We start from the raw sequence: 25,596 nt of genomic DNA, 5'->3' as shown, positions 1-25,596 counted from the left end.
CAGGGATCAATGATTTTTTTCATGGCTTAGGCTGATAATTTGAGATATCTTGGAAGGATAAGCTCTACACAACAAAAAGAAATGCTACAAAAGAGCATTTAAAACAAACATGCCGACATCATGTGTACAATAAAGTCATATTCCTGCAGGTCAACTACTTAAACTAAAAGACAAAAGTTTCCTTGCTCCCTTTTCTATAGTTAGTGTGCTTAATGCACTTATGATTAAAATAGAATTTTTCTGTTTCAAAGAGAATTTTCAAAAATTTAATTTATTTTGGGGATATGGACATCACCAGCAAGGCCAGCTTGCCCATCCCTAGTTGCCCCAGAGTAGTTGGTGGGGAGCTGCATTCAATCCCAGTGCTGTTAGGTAGCGTTTCCAGGATTTTGACCCAGCGGCCATGAAGGAACAGCGATATGTTCAAGTTCCCATGCACTTGCTGCCCAAATCCTCAGATACAGCCCTCCTTTAACCTAGGACTCTGTTTCAAAGAACAGGTTAAAAAAATAAAACCTCTGGAGCCACAAAGAATGAATTGGTCTTCTCCATTTCCAATATCCCAAACATTGAGACCAAGTGGAGATAGAGAATTCCTATGTAATGGGGACTGGCTCAACAGAAGGACAATGCAGAAGTGTAGTTCAGCATTAGACACCCGTTTGCAAAGCATGCAGAGGGACAGACTTGAATAGGTTTAAGGAGTAGGTTCACAGTGAAGCTAGAGACAAAACTAAGAGCATCTGTTATGCATACTTCACATATATTACAAATGCTTTGATTAAATGGCTAATGAGAAATAGTAACCATTAACCTCAGGTTAGAATATTACTTGGTACAAGACCATGAAGAACAGTCATCTTTAGGATACTGCAGAATGTATTTTAACAGCTTTTTAAAAATTAATGGGATCTGTTACAGCTCTTTTACATGCCAGCTTTCTCTGTGGTTATAAATGTCCTGCTATCCACAAGTTGGAATTTGTTTACCATCCCTTACACTTTATTTTATACTATTTTCTCCAAAATCAATTGATTTTTCTAGGATCCAAATTAAGTGTGCACTCTTGAAAACTAGTTCTAATTTGGGAGGTGAGGAGAGAAAAAGAGCATTCAGGAAAATAAAATCTGTGCATATTAGGTTGATCTTACTTTTTGACAGATTGCTTTAAAGCCTCAGGAGGCACTCCACCAATGCCATCTGACCTAGCAAAGCTTGCTGGCTTCTGCACCTCATCCACTTCCTTTGCAATCGGCTCAATATTTTCTACTGCATCTTGCAGTGAATATAATCCATCAGAATTGGCTGCTGGCAGTTTAGCAGAACTGGGAGAATTACCAATTTTAGAGCCTCCACCAAAAGGGTTGAAATTTGGGTCATCCAGTTTGTCCCACTCAACACTGTACTCCATCTTTGGGACTAAAAGATCATTGAAATCGGTCTTGTCATGCAGCATTACAGCTTCCTTATTCTGCTTTTCTGATTTGCTGCATATAGTCTTCTCTGTAGTTACACCTGGCTTTTTAAGCAGTAACTGGCCTCCAGGTCTTTTCCCCAACTTCTTCGGTGGAGGCTTCTTCTCACCAACACTACCATCATTGAATTCAATCTCCAACCTCACTGGTTGCACCGGGTCAGCATCAACATCTTTCTTCTTGCTTTGAAACAAAGGATCCTGCCCAGGTGGAGGTGAATTCTGAAGTTTTGGCCCTCCCATTTGGAATGGGTTGATGACATCCATGTGGTCAAAATCAAAATTGTATGAGTCTTTTGGGGAAAGTTGTGAAATTTGCACTTTTGTCTGACTTGCACAAGGATCAATCTTCTCAAGACTGTCTTCACCAAAGTTGCATGTGGTGATCTGTGATATGATCACCTTAAAGTCCTGCTCAACATTGTTGCTTTGACTTTCCACCTGTGAAAAGATGTCTGCTGATGCATTTTTACCATGGTCTTCATTGTTGCTGCAGGGAGTGGCTTTTAACATTTGCTCAGTTTTCTTAGGCAGTGTTTGGTCACTCACTGAGGAAATCTTGGCATATTGTTCCTGACAGTCAAGCTCTGTGTCACCCACGTTCATTGCTGGGGAATTTAAGACTTTTGACATACCCTGAAAAGGGTTTATTGCATCAAGCATGTCAAAATCAAGTGCATATGTTCCTTTAGGTGAAATCTGCTCCTCATCCCCAAGACCAACATCATTGGCAGTAGTAGTTTGGTTAGCCTCTGACAATTCAGAAAAAAAGTCTGCAAGTTAATCTAAAATGTTCAATTTTGTTCCAAAATCCAATCCTTGAGTACACATCTTTAAACATCTAACCAATAACAATTTGAAGTCAACTTCTGGAAGCATTTTTTTAAATTTAAATAGTACAATAGACATAATGAAACTTTTAGTTTTACAAATCACAAGGTAAATCAGTTTAGTGCACCTTTCGTAATATGCACTGGTTTCCATAGCAAATGTTCAATATAAATATACAGATTTGATGCGGACTTAGCAATGACACTAGAACTCTTAAAATTGATGCAGTTTATCGTTTTTCTCGTAATCCTTTACACAAAAGCAAAGTTTGACAGTAATTGTTATGCAGACATCAAAAATAGCAAAGTCTGATATATTTGTAATACAGTACTGCATTAGTTTCTACCCATTACTACATTTTGCTAAGATTCCTTTTAAATAAATCCATAATTAAATTCGACACATACAGCTAGCAAATAAGTTTACAATTATGAAATTTGCACAATGTCACTGAAACAATTAGATTTAACTGAAAGGTTACGGTCAATAACCCATGTGTGTCATTAACCAATTGAAATCCAAACATATGCTTACCTGGTTTTAGCAGCATCTCTGGTCCCAGATTAGAAACTAGAATTTCAGAAGTACCTCTAGAATTTTTATTCCTGCAATTGGGACAGAAAGTTTTTAAAAACTCAGTTTAACAAAACATATCTGCAGTATAAAACAAAGACTAAAAAGGTGAAACATCAACTGTTCAATTATCTGGAAAGTTCAATGGATAAGTGTTTCGTAGCTGCAGACTTTGAAAAAAAGTCATTCTCCAGTTTACTTTATTTAGAGCAACTTTACTGTTGAAAGGCCACAATTCACACTGAATTAAATGCCAGAACAGGTTCACAGTCCAGTTAATAAAATGGTGTTTTAGGATCAATGTTAACTATTTTTTGCAGGTGAATAACCAATAGTAATTACATTGAAAAATAAACCATTACATTCCAAAGAACTTACTTAATAAGTTTATTAAGGTTCAATTTCCAGTCTAGGTTCATGTAGCCAGTAAAGGCACTGCAACTAGCTTCAACACCCAGGTAAGAGAGAGAGAAGGAAAACTGCCTGCTCTAGAGTTATCAAACACGTGCTGGAGGCACTCTTGAATTTGGGAGAAGATAGGATAAGGTTTGGACGTGTGCCATGCAGGTACCCTACCTTCATTCACTATGAAGGCTCAAGTATGAAAAGCCACTTTGAAGCACCAGGAGGCAATTGACACTCATTGAACCAGGTGGTCAGAAGTGGGGATGGTCACTGATGATCACACTGTGTTCAGTTTCATTCACAACCCCTAGACAATGAAGCAACCTGTGCCTGCATGCAGCAAGACCTGGACAACATCCAGGCTTGGGCTGCGAATGTTACTTGCCACTTAAGTGCCAGGCAATGACCATCTCCAACGAGAGTCAAACCATCTCCCCTTGACATTCAACAGCATTACCATCAACAAATGCCCCATTAACATCTTGGTGGGTGGGGTTAGGGATTCACCATTGACTAGAAACTTAACTGGACCAGCCACAAATACTGTGGCTACAAGAGCAGGTTAGAGGCTGGGTACTCCTGACTCCCCAAAACCTTTCCACCATCTACGAGGCACAAGTCAGGAGTGTGATGGAATACTCTCCACTTGCCTAGATGAGTGCAGCTCCAACACTCAAGAAGCTCGACACCATCCAGGACAAAGCAGCCAACTTGATTGGCACCCCATCCACCACCCTAAACATTCACTCCCTCCACCACTCACTGTGGCTGCAGTGTGTACCATCTACAAGATGCACTGTAGCAACTTGCTAAGGTTTCTTCGACAGCACCTCTCAAACCCATACTTACATCACCTAGAAGGACAGGGGCGGCAGGCGAGTGGGAACACCACCTGCACGTTCCACTCCAACTCACACCATCCTGACTTGGAAATATATCGCCGTTCCTTCATCGTCGCTGGGTCAAAATCCTGGAATTCCCTACCTAACAGCACTGTGACAGAACCTTCACCACACGGACTGCAGCGGTTCAAGGCAGCTCACCACCACCTTCAAGGGCAATTAGGGATGGGCAATAAATGCTGTCGTTGTCAGTGACACCCACATCCCATGAATGAATAAAAAACCATACCCTGGTAAAGAATTAATAGTCAGCATTTGAGGGAGGAAAAAAAAAGCTCATCCAGGACATGGACTTAAACCCAACCCAAAAGCAATAATAAAAGAAACTATTACAAAACCAAAAAAAAGTCTATCACAAATGAGGCTACTGCACAAAACAATTGGCCAGTTTCAGTCCAGTTCCTAGTGGGCACTGCTCCAAGGAAAAAGTATACATTTAGCACAAATTGGCAGATTAAAATAGGCAGCTCATGGAATATCAAGAGCACCAAAATGGTAGAGTCATGGTATTAACACATCAGGATTAACATACATTGCCAGAACAGTGAGCTCCACTTGTTTCTCCCATAGTACACCAACCTGAGAGCACTGAATGCTAATGCAACATGCCAAAGTGGAAAAGCATTCTACAACAGATATCCATTATTTTAACAGAACAAAAATTCAACCTCAAAACTATAAGCTGTTAGTGACTGTTATAGAAATGGTACAGAACCCTGTATAGCTAAGTGGGGGAAGGGAGAATGAAGGATGAAGGAATTTATTGTGAGCATTAGTACATTCGTTCAGGCACTTTACTACTTATCAGACTCGACAAGTCTGGTGTGGTCTTAAGCTTTTCAACTTTGGGAACAAAGCCTGAAGTAGAAATGAAATCCAATATTTAAGGAAAATCTTTTACACGTGACAGAATGCAAGATAAAATGTACTCCTCTTGCCAACTTAACTATACGCATGATTACATGCCCTGTCTTGGGCATTTTTTTGATAACTGTCTTTCCATTCCACACCCCCTCCCCATATTGTTGGAGTGCACTACATCAATCTTTTAACAAATGATAAGTTGATGCACTTCGACCAAACTAAAACAAGGTTCTTACATTTAGCAGAGGAGAAGCGGTGGCATATCAAGCAGCACGAACCTGAAGCAGCCTTCGTCTTACCCGCCGCCTTCAAAACCTTGCATTGATAATGAGGTTGCTCAGACTGATTAAGTCAGCCTAATGTCACCATACCCAAAAGTTGGGGGGCGGGTGGTGGTGGTAGAACAACAATCTCTGCTGCTCATGAATTTAAATAGTCAACACAACTTTCAGCATATTATGACCAACTTACAATAGGAGACAAACAGCCCAACATCTCAAGCACATATGCAACCTTTCCAGTTGCATCAAAGGAGAATGCCAAATGGGAAGTTCAAGCAAACAGCAGTTAGTTGAATCAGACTTGTGCCGAAGTTCAAACACCAGAACAATTCAACCTAAAACTTTATAGAAGAACATTGATATCAGATTGCAATAAGACTGGACAAAATATCAAATTCAGTCATTTCACCTCATGATTTTAATCAATAAGGCCTGTCCACGGGACATCCAGACCAGATGGAAAGCACCCTAGAATTCTCAAAGAAATAGAATAGCTCTTAATAGTTAAGAGCTCCATAAATACATAGGCTGTATTCCAGAACAGGTGGACAGCAATATTAAAAACAGTGACAAAGGGATTCACCCAATTAGCCTAACAACCTATTGTGCATTCTCAATTATGGATATCAGTACCAAGAGTCTTCAAGGCAATAAATCAGCATAGCTTAAAACAGGGTAGCCAAATTGTAGCTTATAGGCCTCAAGCCCTAGAAATTCCACCTTGAAACCCAAACATCTCAGTCCTAGTTGCATTTCCCATCCAGTTTACACTGTTTGAATTTCATCAGCTTTAATCCCAATAGTGCCAAAAACAGCTTTTTCCAATCTCAAGTCAGAACAAGATCAGTTAAGATCCATGAAATACAAGTTATGGGTAACATGATACTTTATAGGAGGTCTCCTATGCCCCATGGTACCCACCTACACAGCCCATTAAAAAAAAACTTGTCCTTGACTTGGAAGGTTATGCCGTACTCCTATATCTATGTGAGGTAACTAAATGAATGGACGAGGGTTATCCAATGATTTATTTTACTTGAATTTTCAGAAGGTTTCTACACTGAACTTTAAAAGAAACTAAAATTGATGGATTGATGGTAAAATCAACCAGCTTAATTGAAAGGTTGTTTTAATGAAAAGAACACTTATTTTTTGGGGGGGGGGGGGGGGGAATGCTGTGATGAGCGGTGTCCATTCATTCATGTAAAAAAACTGTTCAATTTAGCACTACGATTTCCCACAACACATTTCATTTGGCATATTTAGATTGTTTAGTTATGTAGTGTGCAATTTACATCAAGTCCAGAGCACAGAAACAGGCCATTGGTCTCCATATTCTACATAAGGCTCCTCCCACCCCTCTTCATCTAACCCTATCAGCATACTCTTCCATTCTTTCACCTTCCCCCACCTCGTGTGCTTATCTAGCTTCCCCCTAAATGCATCTGTGCTATTTGCCCCAACTACTCCTTGTGGTAGCGAGTTCCACATTTTTACCACTTTTCAATTCCCTATTGGATTATTAGCAACTATTTTATATTTATAACCTCTAGTTATGCTACCGGGACTTGATGGTTTGACTTATATGGAGAGGTTGGATAGACTGAGACTTTTTTCCCTGGAGAGTAGGAGGTTTAGGGGTGATCTTATAGAAGTCTATAAAATAATGAGGGGCAGAGATAAGGTAGATAGTCAAAATCTTTTCCCAAAGGTAGGGGAGTCTATAACGAGGGGGCATAGAGGTGAGAGGGGAGAGATACAAAAGGGTCCAGAGGGGCAATTTTTTCACTCAAAGGGTGGTGAGTGTCTGGAACGAGCTGCCAGAGGCAGTAGTAGAGGCGGGTACAATTTTGTCTTTTAAAAAGCATTTGGACAGTTACATGGGTAAGATGGGTATAGAGGGATATGGGCCAAGTGCAAGCAATTGGGACTAGCTTAGTGGTATAAACTGGGCGACATGGACATGTTGGGCCGAAGGGCCTGTTTCCATGTTGTAACTTCTATGATTCTAGTTTGGGACTTCCCCACAAGTGGAAATATTTTCTCTACGTCTACTCTATTAAACTCTTTTGTTATCTTAAGCCTCTATCAAGTCACCCCTCAAGCCTTCTCTTTTCCAGAGAAAAGAGCCCCAGGCTGTCCTGATAGGTATGTCATCTCAGTTCTGGTATCATACCCATGAATCTTTTTTGCAACTTCTCCAATGCCTCTATATCCTTTTTATAATATGGAGACCAGAACTGTGCACAATACTCCAAGTGTGGTCTAACCAAGGTTCTATACAAGTTTAACATAACTTCTCTGCTTTTCCATTCTACCCCTCTTGAAATGAACCTCATTGCTTGGTTTGCCTTTTTAAAAAAAAAGCACTATACTGTCACTACTTTTAGCGATTTGAGCATCAGTACCCCTAGAACCCTTTGCTCCTCTACCCCATTTAGACTCTTATCCAAGCAGTATGTGGCCTCTATTCTTCCTACCAAAATGCACTGCTTCACACTTGTCGATATTGAAATTCATTTGCCAATTACATGCCCATTCTGCAAGTTTATTAATGTCTTCTTGCATTTTGATGCATTTTTCCTTTGTATTAAACTACACCCCCCAATTTGGTGTATTCTGCAAATTTTGAAATTGAACTTCAGATTCCTGAATCCAAAATCGCTAACATAAATTGTTAACAACAATGGTCCCAGCACCAATCCCTGTGGAACACCACTTCCTAGCGTTTGCCAGTCTGAGTAGCTACCCTCAACTCCTACTCAGTTTTTGGTTTTGTGGCCAGCTTGCTATCCAATCTGCTGCCTGTCCTGTTTCCACATGCTCTGACCTTAGTCATGAGTCCAAAATATCAGAAGGCCTTTTGAAAATCTAAATATATTGCATCTACTGCATTACTTGTGTCTACTCTTAGTTCGTCCAAGAGTTCAATAAGATTGATCAAGCATAACTTTCCCTTCTGAAATCAGTGCTGACTACTCTTATATTTTCACTTGCTAGATGTTTTTCTATTACATCTGAGTAAAGATTCTATTATCTTTCCTACCACCAACATTAAGCTAACTGGTCTATAGCTCCCTGGACTTGTTTTATCTCCCTTTTTAAATATAGGGAGATGAGCTGTCTGTTGTCACTCTGGCACTATTCCCTTTTCTAATAATTTTTTATATATATTAATAGTGCTTCTGCTGTCTCTTCCCTAACTTAATATGCATGGATGCAATCCATCTGAACCTGGGATTTTATCCTCTAAGTTTGATTAGCTGATTATCTTTCTCCTTTCTATCTTTTTTGGTCTCTTCTTCTGATGTCATACCTACCTGGTTAGCCTCCTTGGTAAATATTGAGGCAAAGAAACTATTCAATATTTCTGCCCTTTTGCTGTCATTACCTGTGAGTTTATCTTGTGCATCCCTTAATAGCCCTTTCCCTATTCTGATTTTTCTTTTGTTATTTTTTGTGTCTGTCGAATACTTTACTATTTCTTTTTATATTCCTTAATTTTGTAGTTCCTCTTTGCTTTCCTAATTGTTTTTTTGACTGCTTTCCTAACTTTTTCATATTCCTTTTGTCATCCTCTCCTTTATTGTCCATGTACTTAGTGCATGCCTTTTTCTTTAGTTTCAATTATACTCTCTATTTATCCATGGTGTTTCATTAAAAAAAAGCCAATAAAAAGAGGAATATATTTCTCCTGAACTCTTGCTCACTGTTTTAAAAATTTCCCCACTGCTGTCGTCAACATTTTTTTTTCCAGTTTACCTTCCCTCGTTCCATTCTCATCCCCTCAAAATTAACTTTTTTCTCCCCAATCTATTACTTTGGTCTTCGTCTTATGTCTTTCCCAGTCATTATTTTAAACTTTATTAGGTTATGTTCCCCCATGCTTGCTTCACTGGTTCATTTCCCATTACTAAATCCAGCAGTGAATGCTCTCTTGTTGGACTTCTCACATACTGGGTAAGAAAGAAGTCCTGTACACAGTAAAAACACCATTCCTTTTTGTCCTTTCCCTGCCTCCTCTTGACAGTTTCTTTAGGAGGTAGGTGGAAGAGAAAGATGGGGCATTTGAAATCACCCATGATTATTATTTCAATGTTTTTTCTTAAAACTAATTTCATAGATGTACCTATATATTTCTTCCACTTCCAGGTGGTCTGTAGAATATACTTAACATGATCAATCCCTTCTTATCCTTTGTCTCAATCCATACTGATTCTGTTTTATCCTAATGTTATTTATGTCCCTTTTTTCTATTTCCATTATGTTGACTAATTAGTACACCTGCCCTGCCTTCCTAAATAGGTTATATCCTGCAATATTTAACTGCCAGTCCTGTTCTTTATGTAGCCATGTTTCAATTATCCCCACCACATCTGGCTCCTCACTATGAATTATCACCTCCAGCTACCCAGTTTTGTTTCAGATGCTGTGCACACAATTTAATTTGTTGAATAATTGTTCCCCTCATTATTTTTTTTTTAAAAAGTCAGTCATTTTGTACTTATGTTATAATCCTGGTAGAACACAAGCAATAGGAGTAGGCCATATGGTGCCTCGAGCCTGCTCCGCCATCCAATGAGATCACGGCTAATCTTCAACCTTAACTCCACTTTCCCGCCCGATCCCCATGTCACTTGTTTCCTTGGGATTCCAAAAAAAAAAACTATATCTATTTCAGCCATGAATATAAACTGAGCATCCACAGCCCTCTGGGGTAGAGAATTCCAAAGATTCACAACCCTCAGTGAAGAAATTTCTCCTCATCTCAGTCTTAAATGGCTGACCCCTTATCCTGAGACAATGCCCCCTAGTTCTAGACTCTCCAGCCAGGGGAAACAACCTCTCAGCATCTACCCTGTCAAGTCCCCTCAGAATCTTATAAGTTTCAATGAGACCACCTCATTCTCAAACTCCAGAGAGTATAGGCCCATTCTACTCAATCTCTCCTCATAGGACAACCCTCTCATCCCAGGAATCAACCTAGTAAACCTTCATTACACTGCCTCTAAAGGCAAGTATATCCTTTCTTGGGTAAGGAGACCAAAACTGTACATCGTTCTCCAGGTGTGATCTCAACAAAGCCCTGTACAATTGTAGTAAGACTGCCTTACTCTTGTACTCCAACCCTCTTGCAATAAAGGCCAACATACTATTTGCCTTCCTAATTGCTTGCTATGCCTGCATGTTAACTTTGTGTTTCGTGTACAAGGACATCCAAATCTCTCTGGACACCAACATTTAATAGTCTCTCACCATTTAAAACATATTCTGTTTTTCTATTCTTCCTATCAAAGTGAACAACCCCACATTACACTCCATCTGCCACCTTCTTGCCCACTCACTTAACCTGTCTATATCCCTTTGCAGACTCTGTCCTCCTTACAGCTTACTTTCCCACCTAGCTTTGTATAGTCAGCAAACTTGGATACATTACACAAGGTCCCTTCATCCAAGTCATTAATACAGATTGTAAATAGCTGAGGTCCAATGGTAGCATGTGAGATTTTCACACTTGCCCACTTGCATTCTGGAAACACCTAGCAGCAAACAAACAATTTTTTTCCTTCCCAAATTTGGGTTGTGTCCAGAAATTTGAGCAATGTAGCACATTCTGCAAATTACTGGTGCTTTTCTGATCAGTTACTGGTGGCAGTAATTTGAGGTGATGAATTTAAATCACATTAAAGCACATAGCCCATAAATTAATGCATCCAACTTTAGAAGACACATGGAGAAAAATCACTAGGTTACAGTTGTTCTCAATTTTAAACCTCCAATATTTGAACCAACCCCAAGTATCTCCATCGCTTAAAGCTGCAACATTACATTTTTTTTTTTAAAAGCCAGTATTTATTTAACAAGGTTTTATCCAGTGCACTTGTTCTTACCCTTTTTCCTCAGTCTCATTAAGACTTCCTGGCCCCCCAGTGTTTCTCACTTTTTCTTCGTTTTTACCAGACTCATCAAAGGCAATATTACCATCCCATTTATTCGTCATGTGCGGACTGAGTACTTTGCGTGAAACAGGATCTCTCAAAGGAGTTTGGAAGGACACCTATATTTAAAAAAAAGCCAGCTTAAAACTTTGTTACACAGTTTAAAGGAATATACCAACAGCATTATAGCATACACTAATCAGTGCCCAACACATCACTTCAAAAAGTTAACTGCTATGCTGCAACTCAAGTTTGAAGAAAAGTCACCAGTACCTCAAGAAAACATTAAGGGTTGTGTTCAGTATTCCTTCCACATCTTCATGTTTTGTTTATGGACACAGGATACCAACAGAAGCAGGGAATTGACATGGAAAGTCTGAAGCTTGAATTGTGGACCAGAACCACTATGCACAGCTCAGGTTGAAGCTAAGCTCCCTTTGTTTTACAGGTGTAGAATTCTCCCATAGCTCCATAAATCTTTCAAAGGTGGATGTGAACTCAAACTTTGCATTGTCAGTCCAGTACCATAACCAAGTTACTGTAACCCTAACTTGGGAGGAGGTGGGGGGGTGGTCCTTATTTTAGAGACTTCTGGTACATTGGCATTTTCTATGCAGAAATCCAGATCATAAAGTGTGATGCCACTATTGTTAAATATTTAGACAGTGACTGCCTGGCTCACACAAAGATTGGTTAATTTAGAAAAGGTAACATACCACAAGTGTTAAATGAAAGACCCAAGATTTGTCTATAAAAATATAGCTCCCAAAAACATGTACTATACTAAAACAAAAATTAGCTATTAAAGCTCTAACAAGCAGATCAACAACTTAAAGTCTACTGCTGGAAAAATGCAGAAAGTCTACCTTTGGTAGTTTCACTGAACTTTTGGGAGGGAAGTTTTCCTTCTGTGATACTCGAAGAATTGATGGTCTCCCCGTGGTCTCGGTCAGTGTTAATGGGTCACATTGTTCATCCATTATGGTAGAACCTTGAAGATCCAAGAAAGTGTTTTCATCTAAATGCAAACTCATGCTGGTATGGGAAAGAAAAATACAAGATAAGGGAGTATCCACTTGAAAAGCTGTGTCTGCAGATAAAGATGCCTACTTTTATAGATCTAATACTAGGCACAATATACAAGACAGCCAAATTTTAATTTCTAAATATTTCATAATTCAGAAGTTTAGTGGGGCATGGGCATTAAGTTACACATAGAACTGGTATAATTACACAGATCATTGAAAGCACACTGCTCCTCTAGACCCATTTTTTGTTTCTATACTTGTCCCATTACCACCTTCGTTGCCTTGCATCATCATCCCTTGTCATTTAATCACTCCTGCCCTCCACCCTTCCCGGGCTCTGTACTTGCTTAAAAACTGTTAATTCTTTATTTCTTCCAGTTCTGACAAAAGGTCTTCGACCTGAAACATTAACGGTTTCTTTCTCCACAGATGCTACCTGACCTGCTGAGTGTTACCAGCATTTTCTGTTCTAATTGCAAAAAACATAGGATTGGAACCACTAGTGACCATAAAACCTGAAGAGCTCAGCATTCTTTATGAAACAAAACAACCTATAGAGAAAAATAATTGGAGTAGCTTTATACAATGCAGGAGTAGGAAACTATGTGCAGCACCATCTATCTGCAAGGTAAACAATTTTACAACACCAAGTTATAGTCCAGCAATTTTATTTTAAATTCACAAGCTTTCGGAGATTTCCTCCTTCCTCAGGCAAATGTTTCAAGAGCTCCTTGAAGCCTACGCATTTATACATATAGAACAATACATGGTGTTTACAGACTGCCCCTGCAACTGCCCGTTGCCAAGGCAATCACCGTGTTCAGACAGAGAGGTGTCATCTGCAGAACCCCCGAATACACATTCAACAAAAAAACAAACAGGAAAAAAAACAGAGAAAAAAAACAGAGAGAGGCAGAAACATCCAGAAGGCAGAGAGAGCCAGCAAATGACCCATTATATTAAAAACAGATAACATTTGTTCGCTGGTGGGGTAACGTGTAGCGTGACATGAACCCAAGATCCCGGTTGAGGCCGTCCTCATGGGTGCGGAACTTGGCTATCAATTTCTGCTCGACGATTTTGCGTTGTCGTGTGTCTCGAAGGCCGCCTTGGAGTACGCTTACCCGAAGGTCGGTGGATGAATGTCCATGACTGCTGAAGTGTTCCCCGACTGGGAGGGAACCCTCCTGTTTGGCGATTGTTGCGCGGTGTCCGTTCATCCGTTGTCGCAGCGTCTGCATGGTCTCGCCAATGTACCATGCTCTGGGGCATCCTTTCCTGCAACGTATGAGGTAGACAACGTTGGCCGAGTCACAGGAGTATGAACCATGCACCTGGTGGGTGGTGTCCTCTCGTGTGATGGTGGTATCTGTGTCGATGATCTGGCATGTCTTGCAGAGGTTACCGTGGCAGGGTTGTGTGGCGTCGTGGACGCTGTTCTCTTGAAAGCTAGGTAGTTTGCTGCGAACGATGGTCTGTTTGAGGTTGGGTGGCTGTTTAAAGGCGAGTAGTGGAGGTGTGGGGATGGCCATAGCGAGGTGTTTGTCCTCATTGATGACATGTTGAAGGCTGCGGAGAACATGGCGTAGTTTCTCCGCTCCGGGGAAGTACTGGACGACAAAGGGTACTCTGTTGGTTGCGTCCCGTGTTAGTCTCCTGAGGAGGTCTATGCGATTTTTTGCTGTGGCCCGTCGGAACTGTCGATCGATGAGTCGAGCGTCATATCCCGTTCTTACTAGGGCGTCTTTCAGCGTCTGTAGGTGTCCATCGCGTTCCTCCTCGTCTGAGCAGACCGTGTATTCGCAGGGCCTGTCCATAGGGGATGGCCTCTTTGACGTGGTTAGGGTGGAAGCTGGAAAAGTGGAGCATCGTGAGGTTGTCCGTGGGCTTGCGGTAGAGTGAGGTGCTGAGGTGCCCGTCTTTGATGGAGATTCATGTGTCCAAGAAAGAAACTGATTCTGAGGAGTAGTCCATGGTGAGCTTGATGGTGGGATGGAACAATCGCCAAACAGGAGGGTTCCCTCCCAGTCGGGGAACACTTCAGCAGTCATGGACATTCATCCACCGACCTTCGGGTAAGCGTACTCCAAGGCGGCCTTCGAGACACACAACGCAAAATCGTCGAGCAGAAATTGATAGCCAAGTTCCGCACCCATGAGGACGGCCTCAACCGGGATCTTGGGTTCATGTCACGCTACACGTTACCCCACCAGCGAACAAATGTTATCTGTTTTTAATATAATGGGTCATTTGCTGGCTCTCTCTGCCTTCCGGATGTTTCTGCCTCTCTCTCTGTTTTTTTTCCCTGTTTGTTTTTTTGTTGAATGTGTATTCGGGGGTTCTGCAGGTGACACCTCTCTGTCTGAACACGGTGATTGCCTTGGCAACGGGCAGTTGCAGGGGCAGTCTGTAAACACCATGTATTGTTCTATATGTATAAATGCGTAGGCTTCAAGGAGCTCTTGAAACATTTGCCTGAGGAAGGAGGAAATCTCCGAAAGCTTGTGAATTTAAAATAAAATTGCTGGACTATAACTTGGTGTTGTAAAATTGTTTACAATTGTCAACCCCAGTCCATCACCGGCATCTCCACATCATATCTGCAAGGTGCCATTTCTTGTGTATACTCAACACTTGCCACAAAGTATTAGGATGAAGTCCCACAGCATGTGGAGAATAGAAATATCACCAAATAAATTTTATTCCTTCAATTTTAGAAACACCAGGAAAGTTCAACAATTCCTATTTGGTTGTACGGTAACCTCAACACACAAGTCACTTGTTTAGAACATAAGAAATAGAAGCATGGCCCCTCGAGCCTGCTCCGCCATTGAATATCATGGCCTGCCCCCTTGTTGGTTCTAGGACATATTGTTGCAGAAAGCTGTCCTAAACACCAGAAATTCACTACCTTTTTCACATGAGCTCATCTGCTTATCCCAATCAATATGAAAGTTAAAATCCCCCATTAAAACCATTCTGTCTTTGCTACATGCTTGTCTAATCTCTGCATTTATACATTCTGCCACTTCAGAGCTGCTACCAGGGGGCCTATACGCAACTTCCATTACTGTCTTAAATCATTTTCTATTTCTTAATTCTACCCATAAAGTTGCCACTGCCTGCTTACCTCTTGTTATATCCTCTCATCATTGAAGAAATTTCATCCTTAATCACTAAAGCTACTCCTCCCCCTCTACCAGTTTCTCTATCTTTCCTAGACCTTATAACCTGGTATATTCGGTTTCCAGTCCGGACCATCTTGTAGCCATGTCTCAGTAATGGTTACCATGTCATACCCTCTAAGTTGAATTTGCGCCTGCAATTCATTCAATTTGTTCCTTATACTCCATGCATTTGTATAAAGAATGCTTATTTGGGCCACACACCCTAAACGGTCCTGCTCTAACCAGCAATGTTAACTGTCTGTGATTTGTGTACACCTAAATTCCTTTGAATGCTAACATTTCTTAGTCTCTCACCTTCTAAAATATTCTGCTTTTCTATTCTTCCTATCAAAGTGGACAATTTCAACCTCCCACTCTTCTGTACAGCATCTACCACTGACTTTAGATACACAGTAACTATTAAAAAAAATTACTTCAGCTGGTCCCCACAAGTTGGTAGGCAAAAATGTCTGTACAGCAATGCAAGACAGCTACAAGTGGAAGATAGCAGCAATATTACTTGGTATACAGGAGTCAAGATACCTTACATTACAGCAGTTATAAACAATAGAATTCCCACTGTCACAGAAATTGTATCCACAAGCACTGAGAAACACCAAGATGTTCCCTAGCATCAACCACCATTTTAATCTTGCTGTATTGGGCACTTCTAGAAATGCAGTTTACTATTTGCTGGTCCATTCTAACCATCCCAGGCATTAGGAAGGTTTACCTACCAGAACCAAAGTCACATGCCCTGACTTTCAAACCATCACAAGTGTTCAGCTGGTAAGTGAAACTTGTCCTGCAATGTAAATTGGGTAGATCCAACAGTACCAATTCTACAATAAGAGGAGTCAACTCAGAATTCAGATTTAGTCAATATGCAAACCTCATGTCCTTTTTGATTACAAGAGAAAACAAGACCAAACACTACATGTAAACAAAGCACGTGACTGAAAGACACATCCACTACAAATAAAGGGATTGGATAAATACCTCAATGTATCATAGTCGGTACAGCACAGGAGGCAGCCATTCGGCCCAAGGTGCCTGCTCTTTGAAAGAGCTATCCAATTAGTCCCATTCGCCAGCTCTTTCCCTATAGGCCTGTAATTCAACCCCCCTCCCTCTAGTATTTATCCAATTCCCTTTTGAAAGTTACTGTCGAATCTGCTTCTACCACTCTTTCAGGCAGTGCATTCCAGATCATAATACGCTGTGTTAAAAAAATGTTTCCTCATGTCACCTCTGGCTCTTTTGCCAATCACCTTAAATCGGTGTCCTCTGGTTACTGACCCTTCTGCCACTGTAAACACTTTCTCCTTACTCTGTCAAAACAGTTCATGATTTTGAGCACCTCTATCAAATCTCTCCTTAACCTTCCCTGTTCTAAGGAAAACAATGATGTGGAGATGCCGGTGATGGACTGGGGTTGACAATTGTAAACAATTTTACAACACCAAGTTATAGTCCAGCAATTTTATTTGAAATTCACAAGCTTTCGGAGGCTTCCTCCTTCCACAACATTCACCTGAGGAAGGAGGAAGCCTCCGAAAGCTTGTGAATTTCAAATAAAATTGCTGGACTATAACTTGGTGTTGTAAAATTGTTTACAATAAGGAAAACAACCCCAGCTTCTCCAGTCTCTCCACATAACTGCAGTCCCTCATCCCTGGCACCATTCTAGTAAATCTCTTCTGCATCAACCACACTACCCTCATCAAACCTCTCTGTTACTTCAAAGAAGTCAATCAATCAAGTTAGTCAAACACTATTTTCCTTTAACAAATCCACGCTGATTTTCAATTTAGTCCATACTTTGCCAAGTGCCAATTTTGTCCCGAATTATAAAGTTTCCCCACCACCGACGTACAGTTGGCTGTCCTATCTGGACCGGCTGACTACTACTTTGAGTACCTCTAATTTTTTTTTAAAACATCCAGTATCACTACTACCTCCTCCTTTACTGCTACGGTGGCAGCATCCTCATCTCATGGAGAGATGCGAAGTATTCATTTAGTACCTTAGCTATGCCCTCTGCCTCCACTAGATTTCCTTTTTTGTCCCTACTCAGCCCCACCCTTCCTTTGACTACCCTTTTATTATTTATATGTTTATAAAAAGATTTTTGGGTTCCTTTTATGTTAGCTGCTAATCTAGTCTCTCACTCTCTGCCCCTCAAAACCTTTTTTACATCTCCTCTGTACTTTCTGTATTCAGCCTTGTTCTCTACTGTATTATGAACCTTACATTCATCATAAGCTTCCTTTCTCTGTTTCATTTTAATCTCTATATCTTTAGTCATCCAGGGAGCTCTAGCTTTGGATGCCCTTCCTTTCCCCCTCATTGGAATGGGTCTACTCTGAACCAATTCCTCATTGAAGGTCTCCCATTGTTCAATTACTGTACTAATTTTTGATTCCCGTCCACCTGGGCAAGATCCTTTTTTAAACTCACTGAAATTTGCCCTCCTCCAGTTAAGCATTTTCACATTTGAGTGTACCTTGTCCTTTTCCATAACTATTCCAAACCTAATAATATGAGCACCATTCCCCAAATGCTCCCCCACTGAAACATGCACCACCTGCCCCACTACTTGGAGAAAAAAATTACAGGGCTAAGGGGAAGGAGCAAGGGAATGGGACAGATTACATAGCTCTATCAAAAAGCACAGACACAATGGGCCAAATGGCCACCTACTGTGCTGTATCCTAGACTACTATAAGATTGCTTAAGCTTTTAATAATGTCAGATTTTATTCACTACAGCTTTAAATATCAAGTTTGCATTCAAAATATCCAAAAAAAAGTCCAGTAGGATCACACTGAACCCAAGAATCCCAGGACCAGATGCCAGAACATGGAAGAACATTGGGGTGGGGAATGGCTTAAATTCTGATTTTTACCACAAAAGAAAAATCAAAAGCAATAAACCTCAGGGCTAATTTGTTTTTAAAAATCAGAATTTTTCTCCAGGTTGCATTTTAGACGTTTCCAGATACCACTCAGAAATTATAGTCCAGTCCAAAACCCGGCAGATGGAAACCCTTACTGGGTGCCAGGGACAGAACCACAGCAACAAGGCACCAAAACCTAGATCAATCCACTCCATCGGAGAAGCAATTTTTAAAAAAGTCGATCCAATCAGTATATTTGAGTTTGTGATCAGTATCACTCTTCTGATCAAATCTCATGTAATATTTCCTCATCCCCATTGAATAACTATACAAAACATTTCAGGTTAACTGGGGCCGCGACTAACGACAGCATAAAAACCTAGTTTATTTCTAAAGTAATTTCATTCGATAAAATGCCTCTGGGTTTTTGGCCAGTTTCTAACCGGGAGGGTGGGTCAGTCTGGGACGGGGAGGGTGAATCCGATGGCTCGGCGCAAACCCAGACCGGGGCGGAGTAAGGGGACAAAGATGCGTTCCCCGGGAGGGGGCCCCCTATCACCCTCTTTTTGCCTGCGTCTGTCGCCCACTCCGTTAGCACCCCCCCCCTCTCTCCACTCCACACCCATCCCCACATTGCCCGCTTAGGTCACCACCAGGCTGCGCCGCCGCTCGATAGCCGTTTACTCAACACCCGTTCCCCGGCCGAGTGTGCGTCCACCCGCCGCGCTCGGCTTACTCTTAGCACCATCAGTCCCTGTCCCAATGACCTGCCCTCGGGTGAGACTCACCTCGCCGCCGCCTCCTCCGCCGTGTCCCTGTCCCTATCCCCCGCCCTTTCCCAATGACCTGCCCTCGGGTGAGACTCACCTCGCCGCCTCCTCCGCCGTGTCCCTGTCCCTATCCCCCGCCCTTTCCCAGTGACCTGCCCTCGGGTGAGACTCACCTCGCCGCCTCCTCCGCCGTGTCCCTGTCCCTGTCCCTATCCCCCACCCTCGGGTGAGACTCACCTCGCCGCCTCCTCCGCCGTGTCCCTGTCCCTATCCCCCGCCCTCGGGTGAGACTCACCTCGCCGCCTCCTCCGCCGTGTCCCTGTCCCTATCCCCCGCCCTCGGGTGAGACTCACCTCGCCGCCTCCTCCGCCGTGTCCCTGTCCCTCGAACGCAAACTCGTTCGCTCGCTCTCTCCCACAAATTTTAAAATCCGACCGTTTATTTCGGCGTCCAATACAATGCGGCCGCCCCTCGGGTTAAAGTTCAGCGGGTTACGAAATAACCAATCAGCAATGGGAGAACCGCGTGAGCGTCGCACGGCTGCTTCTGCGCATGCGTTGCAAGTTTTTTTTTGTGTTAAATGTGTGGAAAGTTTCTCAGAGATGCCCACGGGCGGCGCTTTTGATCCAGATTGCGAGGAATACAAAGAAGCAGAAGTTGCATTTTTTTTTCCACACGTTGTTAAACTCCATAGTCCACTGTGGTTGTCTCATGATCTGTCTTATGTAAAATTGAATAATTGTATTTAATGAAGTAAAGGCACTCCTAACCTTTACATAGAATTGCATCGAATCTACAGCACCAAAACAGGTAAGGTTGCCAACTCTGGTTGGCTGTAATCCTGGAGGTTTAATCGCATAACCTCCTGCCTCCAACCCCAGCCTTTTTTTTCCATCTCCAATATTTTTATAACTAATAAATGAAAATGCGCAAAGAAATTTTTTTAAAAACACAATTTTTTTTAATCCCTCTATAATTTTTCTCCTAAAATGCTCACCCCAATGTCCAGGATATTAATCATTAATTCTTGGAGACTAGAGGACAATCCTAGAGGGTTGGCAACCCTAGAAATAGGCTATTCGGTCCAACTGGTCTATGCAGATGTTTATACTTCACGCAAGCTTCCCACTCTGATTTCCTCTTCCCACCATGGCCTCATAACCCTCTATTCCCTTTTCCCTCATGAATGCAGCAGTGCCAACTGCTTCAACCACTCAATGTGGCAGTGAGTTCCACATTCTCACCTTTCACTGTAAACAAATTCCTCCTAAATTCTTTATTTGATCTCTTAGTGGCTATCTTATATTTATGCACCTTTTTTTGGATCCACCCACAAGTGGAAACAGTTTCTCCACATTCACCCTATCAACCCCCTTCATAATTATAAAGACCTTTATGAGGTCTCCTCTTGGTCTAAAATAGCCCCAGCTTGCTCAGTCTTTCCTGATAGTTGCATCCTCTCAATTCTGATATCTTGTAAATCTTTTCTACATTTTCTCCAATGCTTCAGTATCCTTTTTGTAATATAGAAACTAAAACTTCACACAGTATCCCAAGTGTGGTCTAACCAAAGTTCTATATAAATAAGGGCTGTCAATTAATTGCAGTTCACAAAGAAACAGCAAAATATGTCCAAATCAGAATGGTTTGTGACTTGGAGTGGAACTTGGAGGTGATGGTGTTCCTGTGCACATGCTACCATTATCCTTCTAGATTGTGGCAGTTGTGGGTTTGGAAGGTGCTGCCAAAGAAGTCTTGGCAAATCATTGCAGTGCATTCTGTAGATTGTACATGCCAATGGTGGAGGGAATGAATGTTTAGGGTGGTGGGTAAAGTGCCAATCAAGCAGACACACATTATCCTGGGTGGTGTCAATCTTCTTTAGTGTTGTTGCAGCTGCACCCGTGCAGGCAAGTGGAGAGTATTCTATCACGATCCTGACTGTGCCTTGTAGGTAGTGGAAAGACATTCAGTCAGGAAGTGAGCCACTCATCACAGAATACCCAGCCTCTGACCTGCTCTGATAGCCTTGTGATTTATGTGGCTGGTCCATTGAGTTTCTGGTCAATGGTGACCAACAAAAACACCACCACCACCACCACCTACAACTTGTATTTATATAGCGCCTTTAACATAGTAAATTTTCCAAGGCACTTCACAGGAGCATTATCAGACAAAATTTGACACCAAGCCACATAAGGAGATATTAGGACAGGTGACTAAAAGCTTGGCCAAAGAGGTAAGTTTTAAGAAGTGACTTATAGGAGGAGAGAGAGGCAGAAAGGTTTAGGGAGGGAATTCCAAAGCTTAGGGCCAAGGCAGCTGAAGGCACGGCTGGCAATGGTGGAGTGAAGGAAATCGGGGCCAGAATTGGAGGAGCGCAGAGATCTTGGAGGTTTGTACAGCTGAAGAAGGATGTTGATGATGGAGGACTCAGCTATGAGGGGCACAGATAGGATGGATACTAAGGAGCTTTTTCCCTTCGTTGAGGGTTCTATAACAAGGGGACATAGATTCAAGGTAAAAGGCGGGAGGTTTAGAGGGGATTTGAGAAAGAACTTTTTCACCCAAAGGGTGGTTGGAGTCTGGAACTCACTGCCTGAAAGGGTTGTGGAGGCAGGAACCCTCACAACATTCAAGAAGCATTTGGATGAGCACTTGAAATGCCATAGCATACAAGGCTACGGACCAAATGCTGGAATATGGGATTAGAGTAGACAGGGCTGACGGCCGGCGCGGACACGATGGGCCGAAGGGCCTCTATCCGTGCTGTATAACTCTATGACTCTATGATGATGCCATTAGATGTCAAAGGGAGATATTTAGGCTCCCTCTTGTTGGAGATGGCTGCTTCATTTGCCTACCAGTCAATTCAAAATAATTTATTACATGAAGTACTTTTGAAAAATGATAAGGCACTATATAAATTAAAGTTCTTTCTAAATTATAGTAATATCACCCGTCTCTGCCCCTGCCTCAGCTCATCTGCTGCTAAGACTCTCATCCATTCTTTTGTTACCTCTACACTTGACTATTGCAATGTTCTCCTGGCTGGCCTCCCATCTTTCACCCTCCATAAACTTGAGCTCATCCAAAACTCTGCTGCCCGTATCCTAATTCACACTAAGTCCCATTCTCCCATCACCCCTATGCTTGCTGACCTACATTGGCACCCGGTCCGGGAACATCTCGATTTTAAAATTCTCACTCTTGTTTTCAAATCTCTCTATGGCCTCGCCCCTCCCTATCTCTGTAACCTCCTACAACCCCGAGATCGCCGCGCTCCTCCAATTCTTGCATCTTGCGCATCCCTGAATTTAATTGCTCCACCACTGACAGCCGTGCCTTCAGCTGCCTAGGCCCTAAGCTCTGGAATTCCCTCCCTAAACCTCTCTGCTTCTCTATCTCTCCTTTTTCAAGATACTCTTTAAAATCTACCTCTTTGACCAAGCTATTGGTCACTTGTCCTAATATCTCCTTTTGTGGCTTGGTGACATTTTGTTTGTTAACGCTCCTGTGACGTGCCTTGGGATGGTTTACTATGTTAAAGGTGCTATATAAATGCAAGTTGCTGTTATATGGGTGTACTGTATTTTCATCCATCCAAAGGATACTTAGGCTAAACCAAAGTGTTGCTGTCCTGTTGGACTCTGAGCTGAATTTTAAACCCCAAATCATATCCATCATCAAGATTGCTTACTTCCGTCTCCACAATGTTGCCTGCCTCACCCCTACATCTGAATGATTAAAGAAGCCTAGGACAGTTTATTGAGAAGACTGGCCTACTTGTTCTAACAGAGATTTTGTTGCAAGGAAATTCAGTGAGCTTGTGATCTTCTCATTGTAACAGAAAACGTTCTTTTTTTTGTTAGTTTCAACAGAAATTGGTCTACTTCCAAAATAGAACTGGCTTAATTTCAGGCTTGGTTTTGTGCTCTAAAGTACCGAAAGCAAAATCCAAAGAAAATCATGAGCAATCAACAACAGATCCTTCAAAGAGGCTTTATTTAAAAAGTGGGGCATGCACAATGACATCATTTGTATAGGAACTTGGGAAATTTTAAGAACAGAAATAGACCAGTTGGCCAACAACTACTTTCTCACTCCCTCAAGAGACATTTCCAGTTTCCTCTTAAACCCATTTATACTATGCAAGAATATCGATTTGCTTTGCTTTTACTTCTAACAAAAACAGAACAGTAATGTGGACAGAATTAGTTTAAACTTGACCTTGAAACCCATCCTTGACCCCTCTTTCCTTGCAAACTACCACCCCATCTCCAACCTCCCTTTCCTCTCAAGTCCTCGAACATGTTGTCGCCTCCCAAATATGAACCCATCTTTCCCACAACTCCATGTTTGAATCCCTCCAATCAGGTTTCCGCTCCTGCCACAGTACTGAAACGGCCCTGATCAAAGTCATAACTCATATCCCATGTGACTATGACTGTGGTAAACTATCCCTCCTCATCCTTCTCAACCTGTCTGCTGCCTTTGACCACACCGTCCTCCTCCAAAGCCTCTCCTCCGTCATCCATCTGGGTGGGACTGTGCTCGCTTGGTTCCACTCTTTTCTATGCAGTCTTAGCCAGAGAATCACCTGCAATGGCTTCTCTTCCCGCTCCCACAGAGTTACCTCTGGAGACCCCAAAGATCTACCCTTGGTCCGCTCCTGTATCTCATCTACATGCTGCCCCTCGGCAACACTACCGACAATATAACATCAGATTCCACATGTACGCTGACAACTACCACCTCCCTCGACCCCTCCACTGTCTCTGATTTGTCACACTGCTTGTTCAACATCCAGTACTGGATGAGCAAAAATTTCCTCCAAATAAATATTGGAAAGACTGAAGCCATTGACTTCGGTCCCCGCCACAAACTCCATTCCCTAGCCACCGACTCCATGCCTCAACCTTGGCATCTTAAGTTGACCGAGATGAACATCTGGCCACATATCCGCTCCATCACCAAGACCGCCTCCATAGCCTCGCCCATCTCCAGCCCTGCCTCAGCTCATCTGCAGCTGAAACCCTCATCCATGCCTTTGTTACCTCTAGACTGGACTATTCTAATAGCTGGCCTCCCATCTTCCACCCTCCATAAACTTGAGCTTATCCAAAACTCTGCTGCCTGTTTCCTAACTCGCACCAAATCCCGTTAACCCATCACCCCTGTGCTTGCTGACCTACATAAGAACATAAGGAATAGAAGCAGAAGTGGGCCAAACGGCTCCTCGAGCCTGCTCCGCCATTCAATAAGATCATGGCTGACCTTCTACTCAACTCCACTTTCCCGCCCGATCCCCATGTCACTTGATTCTCCTAGAGTACAAAAATCTCTCTCTCAACCTTGAATATACTCAACAACTAAGCATCCACAGCCCTCTGGGGTAGAAAATTACAAAGATTAACAACCCTCTGAGTGAAGAAATTCCTCCTCATCTCACTCTTAAATGGCCGACTCCTTATCCTGAGACTATGCCCCCTAGTTCTAGACTCTCCAGCCAGGGGAAACAACCTTTCAGCATCTATCCTATCAAGCCCCCTCAGAATCTTATATGTTTCACTGAGAGTATAGGCCCATTCTAATCAATCTCTCCTCATAGGACAACCCTCTCATCCCAGGAATCAATCTAGTAAACCTTCATTGCACCGCCTCTAAGGCGAGTATATCCTTCCTTAGATAATACGACCAAAACTGTACACAGGTATGGTCTCACCAATGCCCTGTTACAATTATAGCAAGACTTCCTTACTCTTGTACTCCAACCCCCTTGCAATAAAGGCCAACATGCTGTTAGCCTATCTAATTACTTGCCGTACCTGTATGCTAACTGAGTTTCTTGTACGAGGACACACAAATCTCTCTGAACACCAATATTTAATAGTTTCTCATTTAAAAAATATTCTGTTTTTCTATTTCTACCAAAGTGAATAACCTCACATTTCCCCACATTATTTATTTATTTTTTATTCGTTCGTGGGATGTGGACATCGATGGCGAGGCCAGCATTTATTGCCCATTCCTAATTGCCCTCGAGAAGCTGGTGGTGAGCCGCCTTCTTGAACCGCTGCAGTCCGTGTGGTGAAGGTTCTCCCACAGTGCTGTTAGGTAGGGAGTTCCAGGATTTTGACCCAGCGACTATGAAGGAATGATGATATATTTCCAAGTCGGGATGGTGTGTGACTTGGAGGGGAACGTGCAGGTGGTGTTGTTCCCATGTGCCTGCTGCCCTTGTCCTTGTCGGTGGTAGAGGTCGCGAGTTTGGGAGGTGCTGTCGAAGAAGCCTTGGCGAGTTGCTGTAGTGCATCCTGTGGATGGTACACACTGCAGCCACAGTGCGCCGGTGGTGAAGGGAGTGAATGTTTAGGGTGGTGGATGGGGTGCCAATCAAGCGGGCTGCTTTGTCCTGGATGGTGTCGAGCTTCTTGAGTGTTGTTGGAGCTGCACTCATCCA

General features: G+C 42.3%; 1 protein-coding gene across 2 annotated transcripts in view; it reads right to left on the bottom strand.

Moving 5' to 3' along the window:
* The window catches only part of LOC137320837 (transforming acidic coiled-coil-containing protein 3-like), a 44,243-nt gene extending 24,694 nt beyond the window's left edge, over window positions 1-19,549 (bottom strand). The window contains exons 1-5 of one of the 2 annotated variants that reach the window (XM_067982736.1): window positions 19,487-19,549; window positions 12,136-12,304; window positions 11,222-11,388; window positions 2,840-2,910; window positions 1,152-2,226 (exon numbers count right to left, since the gene is read on the bottom strand). In XM_067982736.1, coding sequence (XP_067838837.1) covers window positions 1,152-2,226; window positions 2,840-2,910; window positions 11,222-11,388; window positions 12,136-12,303 — 1,481 coding nt within the window. In that variant the 5' untranslated portion in view covers window position 12,304; window positions 19,487-19,549. Of the gene's footprint in view, window positions 1-1,151; window positions 2,227-2,839; window positions 2,911-11,221; window positions 11,389-12,135; window positions 12,305-19,230; window positions 19,257-19,486 lie in introns of those variants that run through there. The other variant, XM_067982728.1, reaches the window with a different exon arrangement.
* Window positions 19,550-25,596: the final 6,047 nt, after the last annotated feature.

The sequence above is a fragment of the Heptranchias perlo genome, chromosome 1 (assembly GCF_035084215.1).
Source record: "Heptranchias perlo isolate sHepPer1 chromosome 1, sHepPer1.hap1, whole genome shotgun sequence".
NCBI lineage: Eukaryota > Metazoa > Chordata > Chondrichthyes > Hexanchiformes > Hexanchidae > Heptranchias > Heptranchias perlo.
The sequence above is the reverse complement of the archived record's forward strand: the minus strand, read 5'-3'. Positions and strand labels throughout refer to the sequence as shown.